At 35.6% G+C, this 14,117-nt stretch overlaps 1 protein-coding gene across 1 annotated transcript in view; it reads right to left on the bottom strand.

Annotated features, from left to right (window-relative positions):
- Positions 1-14,117, bottom strand: part of LOC121411791 (extended synaptotagmin-2-like) — a 79,321-nt gene that overhangs the window by 29,328 nt on the left and 35,876 nt on the right. The window contains exons 6-10 of the mRNA XM_041604648.1: positions 7,088-7,163; positions 6,579-6,668; positions 4,281-4,336; positions 1,988-2,108; positions 1,354-1,453 (exon numbers count right to left, since the gene is read on the bottom strand). Of these exons, the coding sequence (XP_041460582.1) occupies positions 1,354-1,453; positions 1,988-2,108; positions 4,281-4,336; positions 6,579-6,668; positions 7,088-7,163 (443 nt within the window). The remainder of the gene's footprint in view (positions 1-1,353; positions 1,454-1,987; positions 2,109-4,280; positions 4,337-6,578; positions 6,669-7,087; positions 7,164-14,117) is intronic.

Below are 14,117 nucleotides of genomic sequence, written 5' to 3'. Positions count from 1 at the left end.
GGGTACACATTTCCTGCAGCATGTTGTCAGTACATTTCACTGACAAATATGATCTTGACCAATCAGGGGCCTGTTGTATAAAACTTTTTACCTGAGAAAACTCTGGTAAAAACTGAAAACTAAGGTTAGTCTGATTTCTGCCATTGACTTTAACACAGGGCAAAAACTCTGGTAAAAACAACCTGAGTTTTCTCTGGTAAAAAGTTTTATGCAACAGGCCCCAGATGTAAGGAATTTGGTAGCTTATAACGGTTTGTCAGAGAAAATTAAACACAGAGGCCCGTATTCTGAAATCAGGTTTAAGTTAAACTCTGGTCTAAAGTTGTGGTTTAACTATGGAAAGCAAGTTGTTACATAAATTTTGCACAGTAAAGGTTCAATTTATGAGCTCATTTGACTCAAAAAACATTATCAACCGTCTTGGAAGCATGAATAAGAGAGTTGTCTTCACCATTAAAGAATTAGGAAAAAGAGAACAGAAAACATGAGAAGCATTCCATGCAAACAAAATTTTAACACATTTGGCTTCCCATAATTTTAGCACAGAGTTAGACCATGGTTTAAGTTAAACCTAACTTCAGAATAGAGGCCATTGTGCTTAAAAATCCATCTTGTCCAATACAAAGAACACACAATCCCTACAGGCGAGGGATGGCTTCTCTGAAAACTTGGTTCAAATTCAAAGTGTTTTGTACCAAGCAAGTGAATGTGCAACATCATATTACTTCTTTCAGTGTTTAAAGGACAAGTCCACCCAAACAAAAACTTGATTTGAATAAAAAGAGAAAAAACCAACAAGCATAACGCTGCAAACTTCATCAAAATCGGATTTAAAATAAGAGCGTTTTGACATTTTAAAAATTTTGCTTCATTTCACAAAACAGTTATATGCACATCTCAGTTGGTATGCAAAGGAGGGAACTTATGTCATCACTCACTATTTCTTTTGTATTTTATTATATGAAATACGAAATATTCTAATTTTTCTCCCTATTGTCTTGTGAAACAAGGTTTTATTTCTCCCTGAACATGTGGAATTACCATTGTTTAACATTTAATGGTTTAGTCAAGTTTATCCCTATTGTAAAATCTGTAAAAATTGAAATAATGTAAAATTCAAACAATAAAAAAACAAAAAAAAATATTGAATAAGCGACATCATCGACTCTCTCATTTGCATGTAACTGACTCGTTCATATAACTATTTTGTGAAAAATAAGCGAAACTTTAAAATGTCATAATTTTCTTGTTTTTTATCCGATTTTTTCTCTATAGATTCAAATCAACATTTTTCTGAGGTGGACTTGACCTTTAAAAAGATCTTCAGAGTCTGGCCTCTGAATGGATACTGACCATTGATGACCAGATACGGGTCAGATTTTCCCTTCTTGAGCAGACCCATGTCGGCTCTGACCAGGTTTCTTGCTTCGACTGCTGTGATACGCAACACTCCCTGAAAGATCAAGGCATATTAGGAAGAGAGCGAGATAGAAATAATACCTACAAATCATATCAAGAAATTAAACATTACAATAGATCCACAGACAGCGGAAAATAGCCCTTTCGTTGAGTAAGCCATTCAAGATGCGTTTTCCATGTAGCTCAGATATTACCACAGGTCTGTTAAAATGGAATTTTCTATTCATTTTGTTTTAGGATTCTTCTTGCTTACATTTTTGTTATGCTCAGCAAAAGAAAAAGACATAAGAAAGAAAGAGGAGACAGATATAAGGAGAGGAACTGTGGGAAAGGAGAGGAATTAAAAATAGGGTAGAAATATGAATGACGGATATTACTTAATTTTGTCAAAGAAGTTTCTGTCTTTAATTATTAAAAGCAAGTATCTTGGTCTTCACTAATCATCAAACAGCAGATCAAATAATAAAGTCATCAGCTATCAACTATCCAATAAACTGCCACAAGAAAATCTCAAATTTTTGGAGGAATATTACTGTGACAAGAGGTGATTATTTCTATTTTGCCTTACCTTTGGCATTGGGTACTTGAGTTCATTGAGGTCTACCGTGTCAATGAGGGTGATTGGGATCCTGTTTGGTAACACCAGGAAACATGCAAACTGGTCTTCAAGGATCCCATGAAGCAGGTTACTATTCAATTAAAAAAGAAAGAACATTATTGACAATTTTTTTAGATGATAATTTGATTAATTTCTACATGGAGACCTTCTAGTATGCCTAAAGGCGACCGCACACCTTACGATTGGTCTGCGACCCTATTTCAGAATAAAATGTAGTAGAATTTGATGCTAATATGGAGACTTGGAATATCTTACGGTGTAATGTTCTAAATCATCGTACGAATACCTATATTCAAATCTGTGACTATGCTATCATCCTTCTCAGAATAAATTCAAATTTAATATGTAGTCGTAATAACGTCATATCTGTCATACGATTGGCTATGATTTGAAACTAATTTGGCCTTTACTTTCAAAATGGTTAATATATTAGTATTCTTTCAATTAATTTTAACCTCAAATAAAATGATTTTCAGTAAATGAGCAAAATTTGATTTGTTCCAAAATTGGATCGCGAACAGTCATAAGGTGTGCGGGGGCCTGTACAAAAGATAACGTATGCACTGGCATAGCAACACATGGTTCTTTGAAAGTCCTACATTGGAAATTCTACAAAAAAGATATCCGGCTCCTTAGCGACTCCACTGGATCACCTCAGGAAGGAAGCAAAGCAAAGCAATCCTCAAGGATCAATTAAAAAAAAAGGCCAGCTGGTTGTTACTGAATTGTGAATTTTAGAAATATACTTCAATTCCTGAATCCATTATGTTTACTTCTATTTTTTAAGGTTTTTAATGACTTTATTGCTTTATGTTTGTTTATTTGCTTGTTTGTTTATGATCAGTCATATGTTATCTATATATGTTGGGGACAAGCCTTTGATAGGCCCCAGGGCTTTGTTTGTCCCTCCACTTTTTAATATTCTGTTAATGTTCCGTACTTTGTTTATCCATTTGTTTTTGTACCATGTAAGTCTATGTATTGTATTATTCATTGTTCTTTAAATCACTTTGTGCAATTTTGATGTAATTTTTATTGAATTGTGGAAATAAAATGAATTGAATTATGGATTTAGTTTGTTAATTTCAAAATACAATCAAATTGATCTCAAAGGGTACCATCGTTCGGATAAATAGATACCTACGAAGGGAGAAAAAAAATGCATCTAAAAACATTTCCCGGCTTCATTCAATTTCCTGTTTTTCAATGATTCCTTTCAGAGTAAAAAATAAATTCAGTATCACACAGAATGAATTGTATATATATGTCCATTCGCCCAACATTAGAAAGGCTTCTGTAATGAACCCTGACTATTCACTTAAATATGTGCATCCTGTGCTCATACCAGTATCACTGCAGGTAGCACATTATTTAAACAGATATAATATTTATCATGATATTGATACATACTTTTCATTTGTAGCCTTTTGTCAAGGAGTAAATATTCAAAGAATGGAAAGAATATGAAAATGTATTTTTTATCAAAAGGAGATGGACGAAATTACATAACAAATAATAACGAAAAACAAAGAAACAATATTAAGCAAAAATATGGGAAGTTGTAAATGAAATCAAAGTCAATACATACATAAAGTTATCAAACACTGGGACAAATGCCTGTGGAAATGAAAGGAAAAAAAAGGGGGATTGGGATGAAGACGGGGATGGGGAAGAGCACAAAGCAATTGAACAGAAAAATATGACAGAAAGAGGTACAGGAGAGGAAGAGGAGAGAAAGATAGGAAAGAACAATAGTGGATAACATGCACAAGGCAAAGGAGGGGTAGGTAATAATAATAATATAGGTATATTCACCCAGGGTAGCCACTTCAGTTTCGAAAACTGTTCTTCCAGCGGGCCCTGCTATTATTATTACCCCGGCTTTAGCTGAGCTGCCTAGGCGCTCAAGCATTCAAGGAATTTCTTCCTACCGGGTACCCCCATTCACCTCACCTGGGTTGAGTGCAGCACAATGTGCATGAGTTTCTTGCTGCAGGAAATTGCGTCATGGCTGGGATTCGAACCTGCGACCCTCTGTTTCAAAGTCAGAAGACTAATCCACTGGGCCACAACGCTCCACAAAGGAGTAGAGCAAGGAGAGAGAAGGTAGAAAAAGAGATGAGGGGAGAAAGATGAAGGAAAAAGAGGATGGGGAAATGGGGGCCGAGACTCCAGGTAAGACATGGAAGAATAGGACCATGACAGTGAATATATAAGGGGAGTAAAGATATATTATGTATACCTTAGTCCTGGTACATCAAGTAAGTCAGCCAGGTTGGTAAGATTGAAGTCTATCGCCTAGAGGATGAGTAACAAGAAAGAATTCATATTTCATCTCAATTAAATACAATGTATCAACTCAAGAGTCACAAATATGTCACTAGCTCAACGGCTTGAGCAGGACATACACACTATGTTGTTGGGCAGGTATAGAACATTATAATATATTCATACAGATCCATTAGCAATAGAAATTAAAACCATGGTAACATTCTAACTCTGTATTCTGAAACAAAATATGATCAATGATCAAAATAACAAAATTTTCCAGGACATTCCAAGCATGTGCACAAAAATACATTTGTAAAGAGCTCTATGTGAGGGGCATTGAAAACTCTACTGTATATAATACTGATTTCCAGTGATTTTCATACATAATCTTTGATAGTTAAAACAAGCAGATTATTATATAGGAAAATATTATGATGAAAACAAAAGGCAAAAGGTTGTCAAGAAATTGAATGTTCTGTTTTTATAAAAGATAATGGAACACATCTCACACAGGTCACTGTTTCAGCTCATGCATGTGATATCTCAGGATGTCATACTGTCATACCAAACATTCACAACCCTCAGATAGTCATGACACATAGCTATGTAATCTCATTCTAACTTTAGACAGTTGAAATGTGAGTTGAGGAATACATCATGAACCCTTTTTATTAAAGGCATGGTCCTAGTTGGAGGGAATGGGGGGGGGGGTACAACCCACATAATACTGTACATGAGAATGTAGAGCTGTAAATGTGTGTATTTTTCACTTTAAAATCCCTACACATATGGTATCCAGATGTCTAAGCCAGGTTTGCAAGGATGTTCATGAATATTTGAACTGACGTTCAAATTAATCAACTATAAGTTGCCATATTTATGTTCTCTTATTTCAAAGGGATACTGCCAATGGACTTGAACTCTGTTTTTACTAAGAATAGTGCAATACACTCGTACAGTAGGGCAATGCCATGAAATAATCAACCTTTTTGTACATCCGAACCCCATTTTTCTCAAGTTTTACTTCACTTCAAAAACTGGTCAAGTCATGATCATTTGAGAGCATTACACACTATCATAAAACCAGAAATCAGAGACAGATAATTTCATGAAGGCCTCACATCAGGCATGAAAAAATAGGCAAGGGTCACTAAGTCACTGACAAAGTCCGAAACGCCACGGTTGTGGTTACAAGCTCTTGCATAGTAAAGAAATCAAAAGTGACTTTTCAAGGTGAATCTGCATGATAAGTTTTATAATTTGACATTAAAAAGCAGTAAAAAATAGCATAAGAATGTTCTTGGGCAAAAGATTTCACATTAAAAAATAAAATCTGTAAAAAGGTTGATTTAAAAATTGGGATTCCAATTTTAGTCGGGATAATATCATGCCTGTCACATACATTGGGTCGAACTACATATTTTGTGGAATAGCCCAGTACCAGGGCACAGTGGGATTTATGTTTTGTCATTTCATTCAATCCCTTGTTATAAACAATAATCAAGAAATACCATTGTTTTCATTGGATCAAATGCTGTCATCATTCTGGATGAACTTAAATCATGTCCTTCATTGTCAGGTTTCAATACAAGGCTAATATACTGCATGTTAATTTTTTTTTAAATACACATCATGTTTTTCCCTTCTTCTTCCTACCCTTCTTTTCTTATCTATTTTCTATTCTCCATCTCTCTCTTTTTCTTTCATTCCATTCCTCACTCTCCCCCTATTCTCCGTCTGTCTGTCTGCCTGTCTGTCTATCTCTCGTATGTAATATTTATTTTAATAATTTATCCTAAGATTGCCCTTGATAAGCTTCTGGCTTTTGAAAATTCCTCCATATGCTTTGTTTCTTTGGTTGTTCTTTGTATATTTGTAGTTTTTTTTATGTGCTTTTGCCATTTTTTAAATCAATTCTTGTTTGTAATTTTCGTGTTTTTATATTGTCAAATTTGAATATGGAAATAAATAAAATGAATGAACGAATGATTTTTTTCCAGGTACTAGAAGAGTGTAATATGGGTTCATTTTCATTCAAAATACCCTTTAAAATATGTACAGGTTGGCTGGTACAACAGCACATCCTTTTGCAAAGTTTATGTTTGAGATTAGGCAAACTAAATATCTTGCTAGTTTCATCTCCATTATGAATGACTCTCAGATAATTAATATCGGGACAATTTGCCAGATTAGCAATAGCAGGATAATGTGGAAACTCTGGGTGTTGGAGAAGAAGCCTGTACGGTAGAAAAGTGAAGAGGAATCTTACCGGTCTGTTCAAGAAGTAGACTGACATCCCACCAACCAGAGGCATCTTGTTAACCAATGGTCTCATCTCCACTCTCAAGTTACCATGAAGCTAGAATAAACAAAAACATTTACATTCAATACCAATAAAACACATAATTTAAAAAAAAAAAAAACATTTACATTCATTAACAATGTCACAAGCAAATCCATGCAGACTTGTGGCATTTCGATTCTTGTTTGAGTAACCCATACACCCACCAAACTGAATTCAGAAAACTTTAATATATTTCATGATTTCTTTTACAAAAATGTTACATTAACACAAAGTAATAATGAAAAGAAAAGAATCTTCATGAGCTTATATTGCTATTCTCTAGAGGTTAATGTTATTGGCATTATTTTACTAGCCAGTAAAAATAAGTTATAGATAGAAAACTCACATTTAACGCATAATAAATGTAGGCATCAATATGACCTCCCCCCATCTCTGCTTGGATGAGGGGTTAAACGAATGAATAAATAGCATACCTGTAGATCTTGTATTCCTGCTTTTAATCTCTTGACAGTCTTCACACTGATTTCAATGTCACAGTCACCCGCATAACTGTATAAAGAAAGAAAACAAAATAATTCAACAAAATATTTAAATTTGATATTCAGTTAACATCAGTGATTCCTTAAAAGAACTAAGAAAGGCTCTAAGCAAAGGACTTGCCATCCTTAGATGTTAACGTCACTCGCAATTGATAGCGCTAACAATCACCACTGAAAAATAGAATTGCCTAGCAACAAAGAACACCACAGTGAAATACGTAAGATAGTCATTCCAAAAGTACCATCACAAAAATTTCAGAAATAATTTGGAATTTATGACAAGCTTCATTTTACTGAGATACAGATGTTGTTGATTTGAATTAAAGAATAAATTATTATATACAGACAATACTTGCAAGGCTACATGTACATACATGTATTTGCTGGTACTCTATACTCACTGATGGCTGTGAGCAATAATTTTGGGATAAATGCTCTGAAATCATAGTAAAGTGTTTACAAATATATAAACAAAGTACATGTACTACGTGTAGTATGTTTTGCTGTGAGAGCTTGCTGTACGAGCATACGTACATGTACAGTAGTTCATGTATCAAAACGAACTGAATATTGTAAAATGGAGGAATGTAGAGTGAAAAATCAATAACACTGAAAACTGCTATGCAACCACAGATGAGCACAACATACTGGTGGATTAAGATCATGAACTTATCCTGACAAATATGTTTTGTGTAAAATAAAAGTGATATATCATGGAATGAAATGGCATTGGAGGATGACGTAGTATAGTATTCAGCCAGATGGAGCTCAGTAGTATCCATGGCAACCTAATACCCATTTGATTTCTTTAATTTGCTTAGCCAACTGCTGCAAATATCAATGTGAAATTGAATATCTTCAAATAGTTATTTTTCGGAAGGTTGAATTCTGGGTAAGATGAAAAATAACCTGTGAGCATAACAATTTTCCATAACTCGGAAGTATATCATAAACTCTCTCTCTCTCATAGTCAAAGCAGATTCGCTCAAATTTATTATCTTTCTCTCTATCAGAAACTGTCTTTCTAGAGAAATGCTGATTGAAAACACACACCTTTTGGTGACTTTACAAATAGCGTTTACAATCAGCATTTGAACAAAAAATGAGAAAGGAGGTCCATGAAATAATGAAGAGCCTGATTTGGGCCCAAAAGAGTGAAGTATATGCACCCATAGAGAGCTGCATGTGGGAGAGCCTTTCAGACCTTGAAACCATTCTATTATTAGTTAAAGGATGTTTAGGGAACCATGATAAGCCTTGGCGAGTATTCATCTATTCACAATTTATTATCCATTTAGCATTTGAACAAAAAATGAGAAAGGAGGTCCATGAAATAATGAAGAGCCTGATTTGGGCCCAAAAGAGTGAAGTATATGCATTTGAACAAAAAATGAGAAGGAGGTCCATGAAATAATGAAGAGCCTGATTTGGGCCCAAAAGAGTGAAGTATATGCACCCATAGAGAGCTGCATGTGGGAGAGCCTTTCAGACCTTGAAACCATTCTATTATTAGTTAAAGGATGTTTAGGGAACCATGATAAGCCTTGGCGAGTATTCATCTATTCACAATTTATTATCCAGAAGGACAATGCATTTTTATTCACATGAAAAAATACATGGAGAGATATTAAAGGTACTGGTTATCAGTATGAAGTTTAATGAGATAAGAAAATGAATCAAATATTAAGTGAAGTTTAGACAGAAAGAGATTCTCACTGCAGGCCTACCGGGGGGGGGGGGGCAACCACATACGCTACTTTCCCCCAAAACGAAAGGGTTTGCATGCACAGCAAACTACATGTACTTCATGACTGAAAACAGCCAAAGCCAAGGTTAACACACATCAGTCATTCTCAATGGAAACGAAAAAATAACAATCATCTTTCAGGCATAAAAAATGTATCCTTTGAAGGAGAAACTGAGGGCAGTAGGATGTACTGTATACAAGTGGCATGGGAAGTACACTGAACCTGTAGTTCGTGAGGTTTCCCAGGCAACAGCTTTCAGATGATGTTCACACAAGAAAAACTTCCACGATACAAATTAATCATGGCTTAATACACTGCAATACCAATAGTAACTAACCAATACATTTTGAAACTATGATGAGCAATTAGAATCACAAAAGAGAAATTTACTATACTGTTCAAAAATGGAAATGATTCATTAAAACCAGGCAGAAATCCAGCCAGATTTATAGACACAATAGTTCTGAGAGGCCGGCTATTGTGCAAAAACAATACGGCCCCTGAAATGGTATTGTGTCTAATCCGGCCGGATCCGCGCCTTGTTGAAACAATACATAGTGACTTTCCTTGTTCAAAATATGTTCATTCAAGGTCCTTTTATCAAAATGCATAATGGGATGGAATTCTGGTTTACATGAAGCATGATCATTGAATACTGTGATAAGCAATATAGTTTTGATCATTATTCTGATCAACTTAACACCATTTTTTTTTCATTTGGTTCTAAAATGTAATTTTCTCTTTGGAAATATATATGGGCTATATTTCAGATTTCTGCACTTTTACAATGTTTATGAGAAATTATAAGCAAAGTTATTTGATCCTATTGCTTCCCTTGCGTATTTATAGAATTCCATCCCATAATGCATTGCAATCATGAATCTCTATAGGCACACACAAAAAAGAATGATATCCCTTGACAAATATTTGCAGGGTCCTGTACATGTGGATGTTGTAAGAACTGGAAGTACAATGCAAGCTGCATATTTCACTATCCATTGTCATCCAATCTGTTTGAAGCTCCTTGCTTAAAGTATGGTAATGTCACACTTCGCATTCAAACGGTTTTTGTGAGATCCAAAAGGTTATAAAATCCAAATTAAAAAAAAGCTGATATCCTTATAACTCTAAAGAGAATATATCATGTCTTTGCTTCAAGGACCAAGATTGAGAAGGTCTAATCTCGGGGCAGATGGTCCCACACTCACAGATCTTTTCATCCTTTGGCTTTCATCGGTAGAAGGTCTCCCCTCCCAAAGGTTTTAGCGGGTCATTGCCTTTTCGGTTGTGTTTGCCATCTTTTCCCAGTTATCAAAAAGCTAGTTTTCAAAATGCCATCCTAATTTCCCAAAACATGTTAAAACAAGGGGCTATGTTTATCAACTCACCTCACAGTCAGAAATCTAACATTGCCATTGGGCATCTCTATTGCACAATTTGATCAGAGAAGAGGTTATCTAAAGAAGAAGCGCTGCGGTGTAGCGGTTCTGACTCTCGCCTTGTAATCAGAGGGTCGTGTGTTCGATTCCCAACATGGCATAGCGCCCTTTGGCAAGGCGTCAATCCACACATTGCCACTCTCACCCAGGTGCTAATTGGGTACCAGTAGAAAACAACTGTCATTGTGGTTGGTTTAGCAAGTGTGCGCCTAACAGGCTGCTTGAAATGCTATGAATCCAGCGCTTTGAACAGTCGTAGATTGATAAAGCGCTATATAAATGCCAATCATCATTATTATTATTATTATTTAATGCCCACGATTTTTGTTTCGCCTTTAGTGATGGTCCATGCATTTTCCATTGTGACAAGTGAAAGTGAATTTAGTACAAACGTGTATAAAACAGGCTCTTATCTATCTCTCCTGCTGAAATGTTTCTGGCTCAAATGTATCGTACAAATTTGTATGATTCAAAGAAGGCTTTTCAAACCCCATCGTCAAAACAATTTTGCCATTATCAACTGAACAAAATGACCCTGAATTGTGTTTTAAAACCTTCATTCTATCCAAGAAAGTAGTTGATGTAAAATCGCCATCATCTATCCAAGGAGAAATGTGGTTTAATTCACTTTACTCGACAGGACTTATGCATCACAGCACAGTGCCTTTTACTGTATATCATATGCTGATTGTTCCTACATGTATATTCCTGCCCAATAATATTCTGTTATAATGGATTCAACTACAAGGAGAGAATGGTATGGAGATATTCTAAAACTTTGCTCCAACGACAATAACATTCCAATTCCATTATCTCAGATTATCTGGCAATCCTATTAAGAGATGTTTTAACTCATTCACTCAATTATAAAATATATATACATTTTTTATAAATCAATCCAAAACAGGATGAATAAGCTTTCAAGCACCAATCTCAGTTACATTTCCAAATTTTCCCATTTCCTGAGCTCAAAGTCATATTCTGTTCATTTGAATCATGTTTATTATTACACTCACTGGATACACCATGGATGAAAAAGATGAAAAGAAAAAGATGAAAAAAAAAAGAATGAAAAAAAAGGAAAGGGATTATTATTAACAGTATCACTATTCTACAAATGTATTGTGACGGGAACAAAATCTTGATTTACATTTTAGATTTACCATCAATTTTACGTGTATTAAGATGTAAAAGAAGATCTCAATGGAATGTGGACTTCATATTTTCATCACTTATAGTAATTAACTCTTGATTCTCTTACATGTACATTCTTTTGTCCCCACATTTCATCTTTTGTTATGAAAAACTGGTATTCACTTTATCCCCCTACAAAAGATTCACCGATAACGATCTATGCTTCAAAGCATTGTAAATCTACCACTCATCTTGATAAATTTAAATGCCCTAGCGTCCTGCAAGCTGATGCATAAGGCCGCTGCATGAAGACATCGAATATGAATTCATACAGCATGTATGCATGTATGCTTCGGGGGGGGGGGGGGCAAAATGGTGAAGTATTTCGGAATGATGTGTGTCACGCATACAAGGGAAAAAAAAGGCTTGTTGCTTCTGAACCGCTGCATATTTGCCCTAAAATGCGGTAAGCACATGCTTGCTCTCTCGACTCCAGCTGCACCGCCATCCACGCCAGTGAGGGAGGTGAAATTCTAGACACCCGGACAGAAATACCCAGTATAAAGAGTATTCCATGTTTATTCACACATGGGCAAAGTCTTCAGCAAACATAATTCCCTCGCCATTATCGATCCTGAAGCTAGGAAAGAGATTTTGTTACACACATTTTTTCGAGGTAGAAGGGGAGAAGATGTGAGGGTCATTGGGAGACATATTCAGTCACACTTTCAGCTACATTATTCTTTAAAAATATATTCCGAAATACCTGGGGGCCGTTTCATAAGTGTTCGTAAGTTAAGAGCGACTTTAAGAAAGATTGGTGAACATTTCTTATGTGCCAGACAATCACCAATGAACATTAATGGTGAATAATCAGGAATATTATTTACCAGAAGAAAGGATCACCACTCATTCTTTAAGTCGCTCTTAACTTACGAACAGCTTTATGAAACACCCACCAGGAACCACTCCTTTAAATGCTCAGGCAGTTCACCTAAGTACAAGTACGGTGAGAGCTAGCTGACCTGTGGATTTTAAATTTATCTTGCCTAATGTCTATTAAATACATGAAGACTTGCAACAGCACCACATGTATACATGTGGTCCAAATTTTGTATAAGACCACGCTTAAAATCATAAACTTTGTGTGAACTGTGAAGTTTTTGTAAATGTAAAGAATTAATTTGTTTATTATTGCATATTTTATGATCACGTAAACGATGTCATGGTGTGAAATAAATGATACCCACGGGAAGAAATATATCAAGGATAAACTAGCGGACGACCTCCGAGCCTGATCTAATGTTGGAGAGATAGCGCCAGCATCGTTAAGTTGTCTGACGTCAGAACCTATTTTATGATCACGTAAACGATGTCAGGGTATGAAATAAATGATACCCACCGGAAGAAAAATATCAAGGATAAACTAGCGGACGACTTTCTCGCCGGACCTGGTGTTGCAGAGATAGCGCGGACATCGTTAAGTTGTCTGACTATCAACTTTTAATCAAATGAAATATGTTTGTCTAAATTAAAAAGCGCAAAGTTTGGACATCCCTTCTAACTCAAGAAATGTCTTAAAATTATTGTTAGACGATTTGTAAGGAATGTATGATTTATTGACTTTAAATATAAATGAAAAAATATAGTCCGTCAAAATAAAAAAACGCAAGGTTTGGACATTCCTTCATACACGGGAAATGTCTTAAAATTCTCGACAAACGATCTGTATTGAATGTCAAAATGGTTATAAATGAACAAATACGCCCGTCGAAATTAAAAAGGGGAAGATTGATAATAAACTTTCAATATGAATGAATAAATACAAGGATGCGTGTTTATTCGTCCAACTTAAGAAGTGCTCAAAGTTTGATCATCCCTTTTTATTCGGGAAATGCCCAGCGTTGTAGTAAGAAATCTCTATCAAGGCTTGAATTAATCCCCACGTTCGCAAGTATTCATTCATTAATAATCTGACCGTTTGCTTTGCCGTTCAGTGACATCCCCTTTTGTGCGAGAAGACAATGAAAATCAATACTCTTCTCGGCTCACTCCTTCAGTAGAATTCTGAACGTGAATGAACTTGAACAAACGGGGTCTATTGTCTACTATTTTAATCCCCGTTCAGAGCCCGTTCGCACGCAAGGGGGATTTTATCTCTTGTGCCTTAATACTATCAGATAAAATTAAAGAAAATGTCATTAAAACATCAAGGATGTAGTGTGAAAGATGCAAACTGATATGATTTTTTATTTATTTAATATTTCCACAAAGAACCAATCGATTAAATATCATAGCAAGAGCCAGGTACTGATCTAGAATTTAAAATGTGAGTATACTACAATCATCCCAACAGCGTAGCCAGGATTTCATTTTGGAGGGGGCGGTAAATGCATGAGAAGCGTGCCAACACTTACAGAGCACGCGAAGCGCGCTCCCTAGGGGGTGGGTGCAAGGAGGGGGAGTTTCCCCCTCCCGCGCGAACCGCAAAGCTTTTGGTGTTTCATTAATTAAAATGAAAAGGAGCCATCTCTCTTGTCTCTAGTACCTATATCAGCTCCAATTCAGTTGGCGATTTTGAGCCTTGTTTTCAAAAGTAATTGTGAACGCACAAAAAAGGAATACAATGGAGGAAATTAAAAT

Source organism: Lytechinus variegatus, chromosome 3 (assembly GCF_018143015.1).
Source record: "Lytechinus variegatus isolate NC3 chromosome 3, Lvar_3.0, whole genome shotgun sequence".
NCBI classification, from domain to species: domain Eukaryota; kingdom Metazoa; phylum Echinodermata; class Echinoidea; order Temnopleuroida; family Toxopneustidae; genus Lytechinus; species Lytechinus variegatus.
Note: the sequence above shows the minus strand (reverse complement) of the source record. Positions and strands in the feature narration are given on the sequence as shown.